At 55.9% G+C, this 20,858-nt stretch overlaps 1 protein-coding gene and 1 long non-coding RNA gene across 2 annotated transcripts; one reads left to right on the forward strand and one right to left on the reverse strand.

Moving 5' to 3' along the window:
- Nucleotides 1–1,112: 1,112 nt before the first annotated feature.
- On the forward strand, nt 1,113–4,302 carry LOC111098596. Its single transcript, XR_005368949.1, has 2 exons — nt 1,113–1,406; nt 3,395–4,302. It is a non-coding gene; the product is annotated as an uncharacterized LOC111098596 (long non-coding RNA).
- HYKK (hydroxylysine kinase) lies at nt 2,733–19,027 on the reverse strand. Its single transcript, XM_038555928.1, is given in 6 exon segments — nt 2,733–4,128; nt 11,618–11,801; nt 14,271–14,330; nt 14,332–14,411; nt 15,485–15,837; nt 18,919–19,027. Coding segments are annotated over 5 exon segments (1,131 nt in total). The 5' UTR covers nt 15,831–15,837; nt 18,919–19,027; the 3' UTR covers nt 2,733–3,667.
- Nucleotides 19,028–20,858: the final 1,831 nt, after the last annotated feature.

A 20,858-nucleotide genomic window follows, 5' to 3' on the forward strand; every position in this document is an offset into this window, starting at 1 on the left:
ACCCCCCCAGGCCCCCAGCCCGCGGGTCACCCCCCCAGGCCCCCAGCCCCACGGGTCACCCGCCCCCCGCCCCCAGCCCCGCGGGTCACGCCCCCTCAGGACCCCAGCCCCGCGGGTCACGCCCCCCCAGGCCCCCAGCCCCGCGGGTCACCCGACCCCGCCCCCAGCCCCGCGGGTCACGCCCCCCCAGACCCCCCAGCCCCGCGGGTCACGCCCCCCAGGCCCCCAGCCCCGCGGGTCACGCCCCCCCAGGCCCCCAGCCCCGCGGGTCACGCCCTCCAGGCCCCCAGCCCCGCGGGTCACGCCCTCCAGGCCCCCCCGGCCCCGCGGGTCACACCCCCCCCCCCAGGCCCCCAGCCCGCGGGTCACACTGCCCCAGGCCCCCAGCTCCGCGGGTCACACCCCCCCCCAGGCCCCCACCCTTGCGGGTCGCTCCAAGGGCGTCCTCAGGCCCAAGCCTGACTTCGGGAGTCTCGAGCATCCCCCCCCCTGAGTCCCCGTGCAAGCTGAGGGAGACCAGGGCCAGCTAAGCCGGAGGGGAGGGGATGGGAGGGACAGGGAGGGACAGGGGAGCAGAGGCCAGCGCAGCAGAGAGTGAAAAGCGGGAAGGAAGGACGGAGGGAAGCATGTGGGGGCTCCTCTGCCAAGTGTTCTTTTTCCTGCAGATTCCGGGGTGTGAAGGCACCAGAGGCTGATCCTCTCTCATCTCAGGGTCCCCCTCCCGGCCGGAGGCCCCACCTCGAGTCTGGCTGCACCTGTGACCGCAGAAGTGACCTCCTAAGGCTTCCAGCGGTCGGTCGCAGAGGACAGATTTCTGTCTTGTCCCCTTGGGACGGTGGTTCCTAGAACAGGGACAGGTGTCCTGCCACCTGCCCAACGAGGCCCCAGCATCACCTGCCAGGCCTGGGCGTGACTTGGTGCCGGGCAGTCCAGTCGCAGTCAGCGCATCCCCCAGCCACCCACTGTCCCTTCGTGTGTCTTCCCAGCAGAGGCCCGGGCCCTCGTGGGGGGCGACCAGCGGGCCCAGTGCTGCCTGCCAACCTGCAGGATCCCGGAGACCGTAATGATTGAGGCTTCGGCCACCAAGGTTCATGTTAATTTGCCCCCCCCCCCCCCCCCCCCCCCCCCGTGATCCCCCTAGCTCGAGTGCGTACCTGCCCCTAAGAGTAAGAGCAGCAGGAAGGGATGCTCTGCAGTGTGGAGGGAGGGGCACCTGCGCAGAAAGGGATCCTTGCAAGAGCAGAGGGTGCTGGGCGCTCGGTACTGATCCCCAAATCTGGAAGTGGGTTTTCTCCTCGACGGTGGGAAGGACAGTGCTGGGCACTTGTGCAAACCCATTCAATCCAGCAGTGTCCTGAGGGTGTATAAGCAGCCGGCGTGCAAACAAGTCCTGAAGACAGCGGGAGGTACGTAGTAGTCAATTGATGACGCCAAAGAGGTATTTTTTTCTAATTTGTTTTTAGTAATCTCTACACCCAACGTGGGGCTCCAGCTCACAACCCCAAGATCAGGAATCCCAGGTCCTACCACTAAGATGGCCAGGTGCCCCTGTGCCCCCAGAGTCTAAAACTACGTGAACCAACAGCCTGGAGATAGGGACAAACACGGGGTTAAATATCAACACATGGCCGTGGGTGTTTAAACATCAAGATAGTGGCCCCCAATGTCTGCGTTAGGAATTCAGGGAGGGAGAGCCCATGTTAGTGGGAGCAAGTGAGAAGGGAATCTGTCGAGTTTCACGGTGTAAGAGAAAGAATGATGGTCTAGGAGTGGAATCCAAGATTCGGGTCATTTTTCTGGTCCCCAATTTCCTGAATGGTCAAACTAGATTAAAAAAAAAACAATGTGGGGTGCCTGGCTGGCTCAGTTTGATCTTGGGGTAAAGTTTAAACGTCATGTTTAAGAGATTACTTTTTTAAAAATGATGAAATCTTAAAAATATATACCACACCTTAAATTTCAGAAGCATAAGTGATCTCATTTGATCCTAACACAGATGTGCTCATAACGCATGTAAAAGGGGATCCCTGGGGGGCTCAGCGGTTCAGCACCTGCCTTCGGCCTTCGGCCCAAGGCGCGATCCCAGGATCTGGGATCGAGTCCCGCGTCGGGCTCCCGGCATGGAGCCTGCTTCTCCCTCCTCCTGTGTCTCTGCCTCTCTCTCTGTATCTCTCATGAATAAATAAATAAATAAATCTTAAAAAAAATAATGCACGTAAAACACTATAAACATATAAGATACTATTCTTTAGTAAGATATTATAATATAATAAGAAATACAGATTTGGTCTTCATCCTGGTCCTGGCACAAAGCCTCTAAAACTCCTGTAATTTCCCAAATGGTGGGGGAGAGAGGAGTGTCTTTTGTTTTTCACAATAAACCCCTATCAACTACACCTGAATTTCTTCTGAGGCGACTCCAGAGACAGAGAAGCAATGGCTATTCATAAATGGTGAAAGCGAGGGGATCCCTGCTTTCAGGGATGGCTCAGCGGTTTAGCGCCTGCCTTTGGCCCAGGGCGTGACCCCGGGGTCCTGGGATCGAGTCCTGCGGTGGGCTCCCCACAGGGAGCCTGCTTCTCCCTCTGCCTAGGTGTCGGTGTCTCTCATGAACAAATAAAATCTTTTTTAAAAAATATTTTATTTGTTCATGAGAGAGAGAGAGGCAGAGACCCAGAGACAATGGCCAGGGTTGTAGACTTGAGACGTCTTAGAGAACAGATAAACCCACATGAGTGAGTAAACAGCCCTTTAATAAATCACAGTAAGGGAGGCATGACGAGAACTCCGTGAAGGTAACTGTGGTATGATTCACGTCTGGTATACGGTGAGCTACAGGTCATCACATATTCATATGAAAAGAGCCATAAATGAGAGCAAATTTTAAGTGATCTGCTTAGGTACTTTCTTAGTATCACTATGAAAACCTCAGGAGCTGGTGGCCGTGCCGAATGTCTTCCGTGGCTCCCCAGCAGGCCCAGAATTTTCCAGCCTCCATCCCTAGCGTTCCAGCCTCAAGCAAGTTAGAACTTTTTCTTAGCAGCACTGTGTCTGCTTCCTCTTAAGACATCTTAGTCTGTGCCTTGTGTTCACATGCCTTTCTTTTAGCGTACATTAATTTGCAATTATGCATGCAAAATATCTTTTTGAAACCACGAGGAAAGCAGTATATCGGGTGTTAAAAAAACAAAAAAGAGAGGAGAGACAGAACTAGTCTCTGCCCTCAAATAGCCTTAGGCTACAATCATAATCCATGAAGACAGAGTACTGTGGGGTCCTAGAAAACGGAGCAATGGGAGAAGGCTCCACAAGTGGAGATGTGTTAACGGGTGTCTGTGTTACGCCCAATTATTTAAAATATGCGAATTTATCTAAACATATGTATTCCTTTCAGAGCTTAAAACAGTCATTGATTCCAGGGCTGGAATAGACCTTGAGAGCTTATCTGAGTGCAAACCTCACTCTGCGTGTTTTATCCACAAGGCCAGCAGGACCCCCAGAAAGACAGGCTTGCTCAGGCGGTCCTTTGTTAAATCTGAAGAGTGGTCATGAGAGTGCTTGACGTCCTTGGTGGTTTCCTGTGCACCGGTCACCTCCATCAGGTCGTCTTTACCGTGCAGGGAAGTGCTTCGTAGGACCAGATCTGGTCACTGCTGTGCAATTCCAGTCACATGGAGAGCCCGGAGGTGTAGGACCTGGCAGTTTCAAACCAGATTTCCTCTACAGCTCTCTGGCCCAGGTCAAACAACTGCTGCAAGTGCTTCCACCCAGTTTTTGCAGTAATCATGAGATACTCTTCATTCTCTGGGTGTAGCTGGCAAGAGTACGCCGCCATGACCAGGGACTGGCAAAAGCGACTGCACACGAGTAGAAACAAAGCTCCCCTCTCCACAGGCGTCAGCGGGATGACACTCTCAAACCCCGCCAGGACGTGACCTCCCACGTGCATGGGACTCTTGCTCTCAATCATCATGTACATGATGGTAATGGCCGCTTCAAACACGTAGTAGCCGTAGCTCATGTCATCGAAGTCTAAAATCCCAGACACTTGATATGCAGCATCTCCACAGGCTGACTTACTGGACTCCACTAGGATGTTATGGTCATTAAGATCCCCATGATTGAGACCTAAAAGAAGAAAAACCAAGCCATGTGAAAGCATTGAATTCCCCACTTCATTGTCTTCCCATTTCCTGTTTCTTGGGCACAGCCACTCCGATGTGATGAGCAGTCCGAGGTAGAGCCAAACCCTATTTGTCCTGCAATAAAATAATTTTCTCCGAAAGGGAAAAAAGAAGTTAATTCCAGTGGTTGTATTTGCTTTTGTTTCTAATCGGTACAAGGCCATTCAACGGAGGTTGTAGTTGTTGCAAACACCTGGTTCTGACTGCTAACAGAGTGAAGGGCGAGGCAGAACTGCCCTGATCCAGAAATGTTTAAAAAGAATATACATATGTTCATATTGTTATAAGAAACAAAGAGTCCTAAGGGGCACCCGGCTGGCTCAGTCAGTGAAGCATGCGACTCTTGATCTTGGGGTTGTGAGTTCGAGCCCTGTGCTGGATGTAGAGATTACATAAAATAAAATAAAAATTTAAAAATAAAATTAAAAAAAAGAGCCAAGAGTCCTAGAATGAGCCAGATATGTCTTTATTTTAATCTGGGATGTCAAAAAAAATTCTGATGATAAAGTAATTCTGAATTTTTCCAGTCTCTTGATTGCTAGAATAGATGCTGGAATCTCAAGTGAGTACTACACAAAGTGGGGGTCTGTGGTCAGTGCTGCTCCATAAATGCTTACTAGTCTATATGAGATAAAAACAAATTGAGGGTTTTAGAAAATTTTACAGCAAGTTGTCATCTAAGAGTGTGATCAGTGGACACATCTCATTAACAGAGTACAGGCCAGTTTGGTGTTACCGAATTCACACAGGAAGTTGTGAACTGGTCATGAACAGTAGGCTCACGCAGCAGACTGTCGTGGGTTGGGGAAAAAACCATACTTGTCCTCCATCGGGTACAGTCTGAGACATTCTGATTTAAAACCCTAATTAAGGATTAGGAAGAGACAAGGGTGTCCGAGAGCATGGAGCATGTGCTTTATGATTAGTGTGTGATAGTGCAAAACACTCACCTGAGTGTAATGCCAATTTCTTCTGTGTGACTTGGGATTGCGTAAAGCGTGCTTACGTGATTTAGCACATGTAGAAACGAACATTATTGTAAACCACAGATCCTAAACTACACATTTGTGAAATTGGGATGCGTTATACGACGGATGCCGTGTCACCGTTTCCCTGGCAATGTTTTTCCTTCCTTAGAGATAAAGTAATGGTTCATCTTGTGCAATTGCTTGGGATTTTAGAATCCATGAAATACGTTACTTCGTGAATGTAATCTGTATATATGCATGCATCTTATTGGTTCTATTCACACGCCCAGTGGCCCATCAAGAAATGACAGTGTGATTTAAGGCCTGGGAAAAACATGGCAAACGTTGGATTTGAGAAAGAAAGCGAAGGCATTCGGATCAAGAGGGCCGAGTGAATTCATTCATTGATAACCCTTCTGTGTACAACATAGTAGAGATGGAAATAAAAAGCGAAAGTAAAGGTACAGACAGCCTCAAAAGCCAGATCCATATACTAAGAAACAATAGAAAAGCCAAGCAGTGAGCAAGAATGCAGCCTCGGGCCTGCCTTCCTGCGCTCCAGAGCCGCGGTGCTTCACCTCCCCCTGGGAGGACGGGTGCTGGACGTGCTGCCTGCCGCTGGGTGCTGGGTGCTGGGTGCGGGAGAGGCCTCACCACCTGAAGCGGAGCGGTGGTGGGCAGACCTTCCAAACTCGTAAAAGGATGACCAATCTACTACCAACCCACAGAGGCAGAAGGACCAAAGCAGAGTCTTGAACCTAACTGCAACCCCAGGCGGCTGTGCGATACGTTTATGTCAAGTCACTGTAGTTACCAAAGTTTTTGATTCAGTTTTGAGTTAGTTTTTTTTTTTTTAAGAAAAAATTTTTAAAGTAATCTCTACGCCCAACATGGGGCTTGAACTGACAACCCCAAGACCAAGAGTTGCAGGCTCTACCAACTGAGCCAGCCTGGAGCCCCGCAAGTTAGTTTCTTTTGGCTCTTGCTCATGGTACCTGATCATACGGTAAGTTCTCTGGACACAGGGCAATGACTCTGGAAGAATTACCGGAAGAACTATGCATCAGGTGACAGGGAGTAAAGGGTGCATTTACGGAGATGAGCACAGAGTACTACATGGAAGGGCGGGTCCCTAGAGTGTGGACCTGAAACGAATATAACACTGCATGTTAACTATACTGAAGTTAAAACAAAAAAATAATTAAAAAATTTTTTAATTAGAAAAGTACTTCTAAAGCTGGAAAACATAACGAAAGAAATTAAGAATGCAGTGGGTGGGTATAACAGATTAGACATAAAAAAATAATAAACTAGAGGTCGCATGAGAAAATTACCTAAAATGGAGCATGGGCACAGAATAAAATCTGCACACACAGATGGGAAGACCCAGAAGATTCAGTGAGAAGACCAAACATGAGCTTAACTGGAGCCCAAAAGGAGGAAAGGGAATGGGGCTAGGCAAGAATTTCCCATAACTGATGAAAGACAATTCCTCACACAGACTTGAGAAAGCATATTAAGAAAAAAAAAAATCAATTAAGAAGAAGAGAACATCCTATGCGAGAACGCAAAGGGAAAAATGCAGGTGGTCTGGAGAGGAGCCGCAGACCTCAGCTGACCTCTTAGCAGGGATGGAGAAGCTAGGAGACAGTCTGAAAACCCGGAAACCCGAAGTCCTATAGGGTGTGAAAATACCCTTCAAGAATGAGGGGAAAAGTAAAAACATTTTCAGACAAAATCAGAGAGCGTTCACCATCAGAGAACTGCGTTACGGAGATTCTGAGTGATATATTTCAGGCAGGAAAAAAATGATGCTGGGCTGAAAGTCCGAGGTGCTGGAATATATGCAACCAATATACGAGTAAATCTAAACGTGGCTGTGAAACAAAAATAATAATGTCTTTTGGAGAATAAAAATACAGATTTAAAGTTTACTAAAACAACAGCTTCTAAGCCAGAACAGCGATAAATGTACTTAAAGTATCTTTAGGTCCTTGTGTTGTCTTGGGTAACATTACACTTTGATAAGTTAGGGCCACACATGAGAATCTCTAGGGTAACCACCCTCAGAGTAGAAATACAGCATATAGTTTCCAAACTTCTGGACCGAAAAAAAAATACAATAATGGAAAAAGTTACCTCAAAAACAAGGCAAAAGAAGAGGGGAAAACAAAAGAAAGAATTGGAACAGACAGAAAGAAATGAAGAGTACAAAATAAGATGGTGTAGCTATATAGCATCAGATGGAGTAGATATTTAAGGCAAAAAATTTAGAAGAAATACAGAGCAATACTGTATCAACAGAGCTTCAGTGTGCTAGTAAGGTAACCCATCTAATGTTACGTGCACATTGCCTGAAAGTATACAAAGCCCAATTTGACACAAATACATGTATAGACAATCCACAATCATAGTGAGAGATTTAAAATACACTTTCCTCGATAATTGTTAGAATAAGCAGGCAAGGGATCCCTGGGTGGCGCAGCGGTTTGGCGCCTGCCTTTGGCCCAGGGCGCGATCCTGGAGACCCGGGATCGAATCCCACGTCGGGCTCCCAGTGCATGGAGCCTGCTTCTCCCTCTGCCTATGTCTCTGCCTCTCTCTCTCTCTCTCTGTGTGACTATCATAAATAAATTTAAAAAAAAAAAAAAAAAAGAATAAGCAGGCAAAAAAATGTCAGTGGTTTACGGAATTTAAGCAACATGATAACAAACCCCACCTACTGACCTATAAATAACTTGGCACCCAACAATCCCAGGGTAAACTTTCTTTTTCATCAAACACGGACTGCTTTTTAAATTTACCAAATGCTGAATTATCAAGTAAATCTCAACAAATTTGGAGGTACTGAAATCATATAAAGCAGCTCAGGGGACACCTGGGGGGCTCAGTGGTTGGACGTTGGCCTTCGGCTCAGGCCGTGACCCCAGGGTCCCGGGATCGAGTCCCGCCTCAGGCTCCCTGCAGGGAGCCTGCTTCTCCCTCTGCCTGTGTCTCTGCCTCTCTGTCTCTCATGAATAAACAAATAAATAAAATCTTTAAAAAAAAAAAAAGCGGCTTGGTCCGATATTGTAACCACTAACCATATGTTGCCACTTAAATTCATTAAGATTAAATAAGATTGAAAATCCGGATCCTTAGTTGCACTAGTCGCACTTTAAGTGCTCAGTAGTCGAAGAGAAGCCCATACTGGACCATTCTGCGGGGCAGCACTGATAAGACGTCTCTCCCATTACCACAGAGATCAACAATAAAAAGGCGACTAGGGCAGCCCCCCGGGGGGGGGGGGGGGGGGGGGGAGGCAGCAGTTTAGCGCCGCCTTCAGCCCAGGGCGAGATCCTGGAGACCCGGGATTGAGTCCCATGTTGGGCTCCTTGCCTGGAGCCTGCTTCTCCCTCTGCCTGTGTCTCTGCCTCTCTCTCTCCCTCTGTCTCTCTCTTTCTGTGTCTTTCATGGATAAATAAATATTAAAAAAAAAGACTTAAAAAGAAAAGGTGACTAAAAATGCCATCACCAACATCCACAGATCTGTATAACTAGACGAATGTTCGTGGATTAGAGTACTAAATCTTTAAGTATAACATAAATATACTATACTACCCATGTTCCAAATTTATATATCAGATTGAATCCAAATCTAACCAAAATCTCAACAAAATTCTTTAAAAATGTGACATGCTGACTCCAAAATTGATATGTAATCAAAATGTAAAGGACAAAAACCAGTCAAGACCCTCTTAGAAGAGAATAAAAAGGTGGGAGGACATATTCTATCAGCTATGAAACCGTAAAAGTCAAAAAATTAAGACAGCACGGTAATCTTTGGAGGTAATCACAAACATTCCGGTTGTGCTCCTTCCAGGAACATGCTGGGTTGCACTTCCCTGTTCCTGAAAAAGCTGCATATGGCCATGTGACTTTTTTTTGGCCCTCGACGTATGAACAGGAGTGACATCACTTCAGGGCAGAGATTTAAGAGCCAGCATACAGTGCGCACGTTCTCTTTCTCCATACGACAGCAATACTCTAGTTGGTGAAAGTTCCATCCGTGTGGATCCCAAAGTGAGAGAATGCACAGAACAGAACCCTGGCCAGTCCACGGTAGACGTGCAGCTTGAGCTAGAACTAAGTCTCTGCCACTGCAGTCCCGGGAGCTACTTGTTACCGCAGCATCACTTGGCCGAGGGGATCTGCAGCGCGGTACGGGAGCAGAGAGAGGCAAACAGAACAGGGGGATGGAATAGAGAGCCCCAGGGCATTTGATTGATAGCAGAGGTGGTTCTGCAAAGCAAAGGGAGAAAAGAGAGCCTTTTATTTATTTATTTTTTATTTATTTATGATAGTCACACAGAGAGAGAGAGAGAGAGAGAGAGGCAGAGACATAGGCAGAGGGAGAAGCAGGCTCCATGCACCGGGAGCCCGACGTGGGATTCGATCCCGGGTCTCCAGGATCGCGCCCTGGGCCAAAGGCAGGCGCCAAACCGCTGCGCCACCCAGGGATCCCAAGAGAGCCTTTTAATACGCATCGGGGAAAAAGTTACTGGCCACTGGAAAAATTCCCACCATACGTAAATTCCAGATGGTTTATAGACCTATAATGAAAGGCAGAAACGATAACGCTGTAGTGAGATAACACAGGAGAATGTTTTCGTGACCCCGAGGTAGGGAAAATTTCCTACACAAGCCATGAAACACGAACCATGGAACAGAAAATTGATATATTTGAAGCCAAGAAATGGAGGCTTGTTCGTCAAAATGCATCATAAAGAGAGCGAGAAGGCAAGCCACAGAATGGGGGAAAGTATCTGCAACGCACCGAACCAAAGAAGGATTTGTATCCGGAAAATACTCTGAACTTCTAAAATCAGGGCAGCCCTGGTGGCGCAGCGGTTTAGTGCCGCCTGCAGCCCGGGGCGTGATCCTGGAGACCCTGGATCGAGTCCCACGTCAGGCTCTCTGCATGGAGCCTGCTTCTCCCTCTGCCTGTGTCTCTGCCTCTCACTCTCTCTCTGCATCTCTATGAATAAATAAATAAAATCTTTAAAAAATAAAATAAAATCAATGAGAAAAAAAAATCTACTTTTGTCAGTAGAAAAAGTGACAAAGGACTCGAATGGCCCCTTTGCCTAAGTCTATGCAAGTGACATTTCCCAGATAGGGACATCGTGGTAGAGCCGCCGCGAGAGATAGCTCTGTCAGGTTGACGGGAGTTCCCGCACCCTCCGGGGCGCTAGCCTGAGGCTCCCCGCTCTCTGGGAGCTGCCTGATGTCCTCGGGTGGAGCTGCGCGCAGCGTGTCCTGGGCCCCGCGGTCCTGCCACAGGCCTCGTGCTGTCCAGGGCCAGCAGCCCAGAGAGGGCACCGGGTGGTAACGGTGCGGATCACAAGTTAAAGGCAGGGCGCACCTGAAAGGAGAGCTGGAAGCATCTGAGCCCCTGAGGACCCCGGGGCCGTGACCTCCCGGGCTGGCCGGGTCCACGTGCAGGCGGCCGACAGCACAGGGACGGAGGTGCTCGTGGGCAGGGTGCCGTGGCCTTGCAGCATGCTTACACCCCGGGGCACTGTGCACTGACCCCCGCCCCTGAGCGCCCGCACTGGGAGCTGGGCCTACCAGAGGGAATGGGTCAGGGCCAGCCCGAGCGTGGGGCCCAAGAAGAGACTCCGGAGGGACAAGGTGGCTGCAGCCAGGGAAGGAAGGCCGCCCCCGGCACCTCGACCTCCCGTGTGCAGCCTCCAGAAGCGTGAGACGGACGCGTGCTGCGTGAGCCCCGCGGGCCGTGTGCAGCCGAGGAGCATGCAGCCCACACGGCCTGCTGGGTACCGGCCCTCGTGTCCTTGGACGGGCCTGCTGCCTGCCAAAGGCCGCCTACACCCGGAGAGCGCTGGGTCCCTACGGAGCACCGGGAAGCGAGGACCAACCTAAATTCTATTAACATAAGTGACCAAGAAGGTCCAGTATGTTCAAGTCAGGTGTGGTGCACATGCGCTCTGCAGTGGTTAGTATTCAGCAGTTATGGGCGTCTGCCGGGGTCCTGGGATCGAGGCCCGCATCAGGCTCCCTGCTTGGCGGGGAGTCTCCCTCCTCCTCTGCCCCTCCCCCTGCTCTCTCAAATAGATACTTAAAATCTTAAAAAAAAATAAGCTAAGTGAACTGGAACTACCATATATTAAATGGATCAATCTGGAAAACATGCACGCACATAACCTATGAGCATAAATCACAGCGATATTAGAACATGTGCAAATTCAGTAGGGAGGGAGGAGGTGACCGAGTAAAGGTCAGAGAGGACTTCGAGTGCAGCAATTGTAAGGAAAGTACAAATACTGTTCTTTAAAAAGCAGGAGGAGCAACATGGCAAAATCTTAAGGTGTGGTAAAGCTACCTTGTACTTCCACACTTTTCTGATGTTCTGACAGTTGACAATTTAAATTGTCAAGAAAAACACTCGATCGGGAGAAGACTCACATTCTCGAAAATGCTTCAGTTTGGTCAGGACTTCATCCTTGAAGAGCTGAATGACCCGGACGACAAGCTCGCGGTTTTGGCCCTGGCCCAAGATGTCCACATGTTTCTCCAGAAGAGGAACATTTCTCAGATTCCAGATAAAGTTCTCCCGATGAAGGCAACTTAACTTTGGGTGATGGAATTTCTAAATCAAAGACAAGGAATGCTTAGCCTCTGCCGGTTGGAGCGACCACATGGAGAGCCCATGGAGTCCCTGGGCACAGCCCCGTGTCACCTGGCCCCCAAGGCAGGGGCTGGCTGGTCAGCAAGAGCCGCGTTCTCCCCACGTGACCCACGCGGGCCCTCAGCCCCTCTCCGACTCAGCCTCCCCTACTCCTGCTTTGCCGCCTCCAGCCACCTGGGCCTCCCCGCGGAAGGAGCACGTGCCAGCACGCCCCCACCTCTCTGTCCCTGCACCTGCTGCTCACGGCCCCTGCACCTGCCACTGCTCCCCCCACCTCATGGCCCCTCCACCTGCCGCCCTCCCCGATCTCACAGCCCCTGCACTTGCAGGCCCTCCAATCTCACGGCCCCTGCACCTGCCACTCCTCTGCCCCCACCTCTCCAACCCTGCACCTGCTGCTCCCCCACCCACCCACCTCACAGCCCCTGCACCCGCCACTGCCCCCCCCACCTCATGCCCTCTGCACCTCCCGCTCCCCCAACCTCACGGCCCCTGCACCTGCTGCTCCCCTGCTGCCTCCCCACCTCACCGCCTCTGCACCTGCCGCCCCCCCATCTCACGGCCCCTGCACCTGCTGCTCCCCGTCCTGGGATGCTCCTGCCTACACCGCAGGCCAGGCCTTGGTTTCTGCCAGCTGTGCTGTGGGTGGGCTCCCGGAGGTCCAGGGGAGGCCTCCGTCCCGCACAGTACACCCCGGAGCTCACCCTCCCGTCTACCACTAGCAGCAAGGTCGGCGAGGCCGGGGCGTGTCCGCTCTCCGTGCACTACCGTATCCCCGCGCCCCCGCCAGTGCCCGGTACACAAAACACGCTGCTCAAGCAATATTTGCTGAATAAATGAGAGTTCTGGGAAAAGCCTAGAACATCGAGGTCCTGGAGACTTTGACCGCTTGCAGTTTGTGGAGGCCGAAATGGCTTGAAAGGGAGACGAGGTCAGGGCAGGACGGGTGCAGACGCGGACGCGGAGGCGCTGGGTGGCCCCGGGAGGAGGCTCCAGCGCGGCAGGCACCCGGTGAGCTCAGGGGAGAAGGGCCCACTCGGTGGCAACGCAGGGACGGGCGGTGGGGCTCGTGGGCGGCCGTGTGTGCCGGATTCTGGAGCTTTGTATTTTGTTCCCTTTCCTTAAACGTGTTCCTCTCGTTGACTTTGACATCAGTGAGCAGCCCTGGAGTCTGACCCCCCCTCCCCCCCACGGCCTTGCTCCGAGGACCTCGGCAGGGGGCTCGTGGCCCAAGCGGGGACCTGGGGGGCCTGGGCAGCAGCAGGGCGTTCCCCTCAGCGGCCCGCCGGCCCCCGCGTCCCCCTGCAGAGGCGCCTCCGGGCCGGGCCTCCACACCTGTCACGGCCCCGCGTGGCCGCTCAGGTCAAGGCTGGGGAGGGCGCGAGAGCAGCGCACACGCCGGACGCCGGCCTTCGGGGTAGGACGGGCACGAAGTGGTCACTGGGCCCTGGCGGGGCCTCTGAAGGCTTTGCCACGCGTGTCTCTTACTTCCGTTTGCAGAGAAAGTAGAATCTAACACCCGCGTCCGGCTCCCGATGGAGCCGCGGCCCCCAGGGAAGTTCTGGGCCCGTGCCCGCAGCAGGGAGCTGGGCTCGGTGCAGATTGCAGGCCCAGGCTCTGGGCACTACCGGGGCAGCTCAGGTGCCGCACACCTGCACACCTGCAAGCTCGGCTTCCCCAGCGGCCGCACACGGGGCCGCAGCAGCCCCCAGGCCCACCATGAACTAGGATGTGGGAGGAGCAGAGGCCTGTGGCCCCGGGGAGCCCGGGGAGGGCGCAGGATGGAAGGCCCGGGCCCCTGCCCTCAGCCCCGCAGCTTCCTCGCCGCTCCCGGGACAGACGTCCCCAACGAGGGGCGCAGCCCGTCACCCGCAGGAACCCGCAGGGCGCCCAGAAGTAGCAAGAGGAGCATGCGATGGTCCATGCACAGCGGGGGAGAGAAGGGATCGGGGCGGGTCATAGGCCAGGTGACGCCCGAGCCACGGGCCGCACGGTGAGCGCGGAGGGTACCGGGGCCTCGGGCAGTGGCAGGTGTGCGGACGCCGGAGACAGGGCGGCCCATTGGGGTGGGGATGGGGACGGGCGGGGTAAGGGCCGGTGGGCAGCCAGGAGCACCGGCAGGTTCCGCGGTTGTCTGTGGACCCCATGGGGAGCGGACGCGGGGCGCGGGGGTGCGGTGGACACGGGACAGTCGAGGCAGGCCGTCGGCAGCCACCCAGGGGCCCGGGAACCCCAGGACCGCACAGACACCGGGTCAGCTGCGACAGGTGTGGCGGCAGCCCCTCTGTCCTGACGTCCGCGCACGGGCCCGAGCCCCTGCCCGACACCCCGCGGGAGGGCCTGGTCTGAGCCCGGGTTTACCGGTCACGGGGGATGGATGCACCCCAAGCACAGCCACGCCCTAGTACAGGAGCCAAGACCCCGTCCTACCTCCAGCGTCTCATCCAGGTTGGCAGCCAGCCTTCCGATCTCGTACAGGAGCAGGGGGGCCGACGGGGACCTCAGCCACTGGGATCCCCGGGAGGTAGGTCAGCAGCCTCACCACATAGCTGGTGACACGGGAGCCGCCATCTGGGTGGTGCAAGGACATGCTGTCAACCGCGGTCGGGACGGCGACAGGCCGCTCGGCCTTAGTCCTTGTGCCCGCCGAGCGCAGCGGGGGCCGCAGACCGGGGGCGCCCCCGCAGGAAGGTGGCAGGGCTGAGCAGGGCAGGGGCTGGCCACACGCACAGGCACACCCAGTGCCCGCACACCTGCACACCTGCACGCCCGACACCCACGGCTCGCATGCCTACCGCCTGCCCTGGGAGGGGGCATGACCGCCCCCCGTAGGCTCAGCCTCAAGGACTGTGAGGTGAGGGCCGCGGGCCTGGAGGCTCCCCCGGGGCCCGGGGAGGCGCCCACACAGCATCCTCAGGACCCTCAGCCACTGGCGGGGAGCGCGGACCCCGGGACAGCGAGGCCTCGAGCTGCTCCAGGACGCCCCCGCATTGCTCCCCGGCCCGCCGAGTTCATCTCGGAGTCTCAGCACTTACGTGAAAGGCCCACGTCGCGCAGACGAGGACTCGCAGCGGTGAGGACATCAGGTGCTGTGCCCCACGTCCCCCGCGCAGGAAGGACAGAGCCCCGTCCGACCCCCTGCTTCCTGACTCTGGCTTTCTTCTACCCTGCGGCCCCAAATACACAGCCGGCCCCGCGAAAGAAAGGACTTAATTTTATATTTGAAAACGAGTTTCCCTAAGCCCATGTGCTTTTAGTGATTATTCAAGTCCTTTTTTTTTTTTTTTTGACATTGATTTACTAGAGAGAGGAAGCGACAGACCCCAGAAGCCGGAGGGGCAGAGGGGGAGGCGCAGACGCCCTACCGGGCGTGCACCCACTCGCAGCTCCATCTCAGGACCCGGGACCCGGCCTGGGCCCCAGGCGACGCCCCAAGGCCGTCCTCGGGGAAGCGACACGAGATCGGGCTCCAGGCACTTGGGGATGGGAGCCCGCTGTCCGGGTTGGTGGTCTGGCTGCCCCCGCCAGAGGAGCAGGGCCTAGGTCGCACCTGCGGTTCCCTACCTGTTCCAGGTGCTTTTCTCGGGGGACCCCGAATGCAGCGGGGAGCGAGGCCGGCGGTGCAAGGCGGGGGGGTGTCTTACCTGCGGACACGAGGGAGGTGAGGCCGCCCCCCTTCGAGCGGCACACGGAGGCCGTGGGGAGGCCCGCGGCTCTCAGGAACAGCAGGGCGTGCGTCTGCACCTGCAGCAGCTCCGGCGTCCGGCTGGCCTCCGCGTTGCTGATCTTGAGGACATACTCGCAGGGGCCGCCCGGGCCGCCCTCAGCTCCCGCCACGCGCACGTGGAAGTTCTGGTCGTCATAGCTAGGGAGCGGCCGGATCTGGGAAACCTTGAGGCCAAACACCGACTCCACGAGCGCGGAGGCTTGCGGGTCGCTGAAGGCGGGCTTGGCAAGGGCCCGGGCTGGCTGAGCGTCCCCGCGCGACATGCTGTCTCTGCGGAACAGACCCGAAGGGGAGCGGATGTCACCGTTTCCCCTAGGTGCGCTTGCTTAAGACCAACAATGTTGCTCCACACGGATCCCTTGCTTCTTACTGATTTTCACTCATAAAGTTGAACAAGTTGAATCAGCAAAGGAGATAAAGAAGTGGGGGTCTGGGCAGGTGAGCCCCTCATAGCAGGAGCCATCTCTACGCTCGCCTCGAGGCCGAAGGGCTGATTCCAGGGGCCTCGCACAGACGACGCGATCCAGCACTGGGCACCGCCTCGCCCACGCCCCCCCCCCCCCCCCCACGCGTCACAGGAGACGGGAAGCGCTCGCCCGCAGGGACACACCAAGTTACAGGAAGGACGCGGCTCTCGAGGCTCCGAACGGGAGGTCACGACCCTCGGACCGCGAGACCCTCGGTTTGGGGCTAAAATAGAAATTCAGACGCGGTGGCCGTCCTCCCCCAGCCACGAGTCCTGCTGAAAACCTCACCAGCCAGCTCATGGGGCACGCTTCCAGGGTAAAAGTGTGGCTGGCGCGCAGACTGCAGGTTGCACTTAGGGCACGACGCGGACAGCTGCTCAAGGGACGCAGCGGGACACAGAATCTCAACGACGGTCAGCTCCTCCGTGAGCAGGGCCGCCACTGCTTCGGGCAGGGAGGTGGCAGGATGGAACTTCCCGGAGGAAAACGTCTGTGACTTGACTACGCTTTGCTCACACGGATGTATACATGGGTCAGAACTTAAAACCTGGGACACCTGGGTGGCTTGGCCCTTTGGGCACCTGCCTTGGGCTCAGGCCATGATCTCAGGGTCCTGGGCTCCTGCTCAGCAAGGAGGTCCGCTTCTCCCTCTCCTGCTCCCCCTGCTGCTGCTCTCTCTCGCTCTCTGTCACATAAATACATAAAATCTTAAAAAAAAACAAAAACAAAGAAACCTTAAAACTTAAGCCTAGGATCTGTGAATCTCACTGCACGTAAATTTTACCTTAAAAAAAAAAGTCCGCTGTGAGACACTGGCAAGGACAAGGGGTTGCGGGTGGGGTCTTAGGGCCGTCTCGGAGCTCCCCTAATCACCTGTGCCCGTTAATGCCTCATCACCTCGTATCTATGAAAGCCAAAGCTCGCCTCCCTCCAGTAAGGAGAGGGGGATACAGTTCAGGGGGGCGCACTGGGGCTCCCCCAAAGGACGCCCTTCCTGCCCCAGCCCCAAGACCGTGGCCTGGGGCCTCCAGACCGGAGAAGAAACTCAGACTAAAATGCCCCTCCCCTCCCCCACTTGCCCCCCAGCCTGCCTGCAGCCCCCCCCCCCACCCCGTGGCTCTGGCACCTGTGGCAGGTGCTGCCTTCCTGCCACTCACGTCTCACATTCACTTGCCGTGCAGAGTATTTGCTTTCCAGTTTTGTTCACTAAGGACATGACAAAGCTGAATGGTGTCACCCCTGCACCTGACACTTCTGGGAACCAGAGTATCCTATCACACTGTACTCGGCCTTAAGACTTAGCACAAAAATTTAACATTCCTTCTGGAGATTTACAAGCTGATCTGAGGCCAGGATTCAGAATACTTTAAATTCAAAATACTTGAGAGCTTTAAATCCAAGATGAAGTGCACTTGCAGTTTTTCAAATCCTAACGTGTTAAGGATGTCAGGATAATTGTGAGTCTGGTATCAGTTATAAATCCTTAAAGAAAAACAAAAATAAAAATAAAAAAAATTAAAAATTAAAAAATAAAAATAAAAATAAAAAAAAGATAAAAAAAATAAAAATCCTTAAAGACAGAGGGAACCTTAGGCCAGTGTGAAGCCAGTCTCCCTTCCAGGCTAGACAACGCTCCCAGGCCCTCCTTGAACGGGGCTTGCGGAGCCTCGGAAGAAGTGGCAGGTCGAGCCATCAAGACAGGCTCGTACGATAAAAACTAGTGGTGCTGGTTAAGCGGATTTTGCTGCAATAAGGAAAAAAAAATCAGAATGCCAAAAAGTAGCTGCGCTGGCAGAACCGAAGCGCCTTTCGGTCCCGGCTCCCTTACGTGGTGGGAACCCGGGTGGCCTGCGCTCGGACTAGATCAGCTCCAAAACTTTCTGGGCTTCCACAGTTCCTCTTTCTGAGCTTAAAATTGCCTTTTTTCTTTGACTACAAGGCCTCAAATCATGAAACAATGGCACAGATCAAGTCAGCTCCTGAAGGTAAATAAATAAAAGAAAGATACGTTTGTCTGTGAGGTTCCCATCAGCCAAACGCCTGGGAGGAGGATTCAAATCCTGCCGTAGCTGGTCTACACTTGCAGCCAACAGCGCCTTCCTGAGCTGCTCCGAGACCCCCAGGGAGCAGTGGGTTCTGCCCACAGCCGGGCCTGAATCCCACAACCTTTGTCCCAACCCCGGGTGGCCTGGACCTTACACTGCGCTCCGCTCCGTGCCAGGTGTCCCGGGCGGACTCCGGGCAACCCGTGGCTTCCCCTCCCTGCCAGATGTTCCAGGGGCTGGGCGGCCTCCACCTCGGGGCGTCCTGCTCACGGCCCCCTGCCCTGGGCCATGCCCTGGGCCCCACAGGGTGCGGCGGGGGGCTCAGGGTCCTCCCGCTGGGGCAAGGGGCTGGTGGGGTGCACAGGGCTGTGGAGGGGCTGGAGACCCAGGAGGCAGGAAAAGGAGGAGAGTGCAGCAGCCCGGGACCCTTCCCTCCCCGCTGGGGTCCCCAAGGAGAGTGGGAGGCAGGGTGCAGGGGGGGGTTGCAGCCCGGGACTCCTCCCCCTCCAAGGTCCCCAGGGAGAGTGGGAGGCGGGGTGCACGGGGGGGCTGCAGCCCGGGACCCCTCCCCACCCACGGCCCCCCCCGGGGTCCCCGGGGAGAGTGGGAGGCGGGGTGCACGGGGGCGGAGGCTGCAGCCCGGGACCCTTCCCTCCCCCCCGGGGTCCCCAGGGAGTGGGAGGCGGGTGCACGGGGCGGGGTGGCTGCAGCCCGGGACCCCTCCCCCTCCAGGGTCCCCGGGGAGAGTGGGAGGCGGGGTGCAGGGGGCCTGCAGCCCGGGACCCCTCCCCCCCGGGCACCCCCAGCGCTGTCGCGCACCCCGCTCCCCGCCCGCTCACCCGCAGGGAGTCGCGCCCTCCGAGGACACGGCTGTCAGCCGCCCGCGATCCTGCCGCGGCCCCCCGCAGCCCGACCCCGCGAGCCCCGACTCCTGATTGGCCGCTCGCGGTCCCCCGCCGCCAATCAGCGCTCAGTGCTGAGGGGCGAGGCTGGCCCGCGGACGACCCGCCCCTGACGGCGGGCTCCGGCCTCTGATTGGCTTTCCGCAGCCCGGCCCCGCCTCCCCACTCGGAATCCGGGTACCTCGCACGTAATCGGACCTCTTGCTTCTGATTGGCTCCCCGAGGCCCCGCCCCGCTACGGGCAGCCACTCGGCAGGCGCCCCGCTCTGAGTGGCACCTGCGGCGGGTCGGTCCTTCGCACCCCCCCAACCCGGCCGCCTGGTGTCCGGGGAATGCGCGGGGCCTGCGGTTCCCGGAGCGGCCCTCCCAGCGCCGCGGGCCCACGCGCTCCTCCGACCCGCGGGAACAGCGCACGGGGGAGCGGGAGGCGGGGCCGGAGCCCGAGCCCCTCCCCCTGGAAGCCGCAGCGCCCCCCGTCCCGCCCCCTGAGGGTGCCCCCCCCCAGCAGGTGCAGCACACACCTGCAGGTACCACCCTCCGCCCCCGCAAGTACCGCACACCCCTGCAGGTGCAGCACCCCTTCTCAGTGGGTACCACCCCCCGCAGGGTACCCCCTGCAGGTGCCGCACACACACCCCAGGATGCTGCCCCCCCCCCCCCGCAGGTGCCAACCCCTCCTGCAGGTACAGCATCCCTCCTCAGTGGGTACCACCCCCCAGGGTACCGCATCCACCCCCCCCGCAGGTACTGCACACCCCCCTGCAGGTACAGCACCCTGCCCTCAGTGGGTACCACCACCCCCCCGCAGGTATCGCACCCACCCTTGCAGGTGCAGCACCCGTCCCCCGGGGGTCACTACGGCCCGGCCCTGGTCCCTGGGAGGTTCCCGAGCCTCTGCCTTCCGGGCTCCTTCCCCCATTAGTGTCTCCTCTCTGCTCTCACCTCCAAGGAGCGGGGCCCGGTTTTCGCGGCCACGGGAGACCCTCTTCTCTGGAAATCCCTTCAGGGTGTCAGGCGGGCCTTGACCGGCGCAGTTCAGGGGACCCACAACCCAAATCTGACTCCCGGCCCAGGGTGCTCAGCTTGCTGGTCCCCGCCCAGCTCCTCACCGGCCTGGCCTCAGCGGTGGGTCTGCTTCTCCACTTTCTGCTCTTCTGGGGTCAGGACATGGGGACAGAGAGGCCCCTTTCCACCCACGCCGCCGCCTTTAGAAAGACTATTTGGTAACCTGCCCTTTCATGTTCTTTTTAAATCATCTCTACACCCAACGGGGCGTAAACTCAGGACCCTGAGATCAAGAGCACCAGGCCCCACCCCCTGAGGGCCCCCCACCCCTACATCTACCAAATTTTAATAAACTCTCATTGCTTATTTTGGCTGCCATGAAAAGTGGTACAAAGGGCAGGTATTTTTAGATTACACACTGCTCAGGGTGGAGGCCCAGGCCCTGGCAGCTGTGCTTCGGGGAGGGAGTCCCCGTGAGCCCGCGGAACCGGGACGCAGATGTGAAAACCCCACATCTCCAGCCTGCCTCCTCAGGAAAGAGTCACCCCCGTGTAACACAGCCGAGCGCGCCAGACCAGTTCCGTCCGAGCTGTCATCCGGATCACAAACCCTCCACGACGGGGTCTGCAGCAGGTCATGCGGCCGGTCCAGCTCCTCCTGAATCTGCAAGGTGTGCCAGCGCGCCAGGTGCTTGAGGATGCCGGGGAGACCGGAACCGGGGCTGTTGCAGGGAGGCGATTGTAGTTAGTATTTTCAGCGTGGTGTGAAGTCTGTCAGACCATCAGACCTCAGCCGAGGGGACGGGGCTGCTCAGACAGCAGACACTACCCACCTCACCGCTGTTCATGGAATGCTGCCTGCTGGCTCTGCCC

This window comes from Canis lupus, chromosome 13 (assembly GCF_011100685.1).
Source record: "Canis lupus familiaris isolate Mischka breed German Shepherd chromosome 13, alternate assembly UU_Cfam_GSD_1.0, whole genome shotgun sequence".
In the NCBI taxonomy this organism is placed as follows: domain Eukaryota; kingdom Metazoa; phylum Chordata; class Mammalia; order Carnivora; family Canidae; genus Canis; species Canis lupus.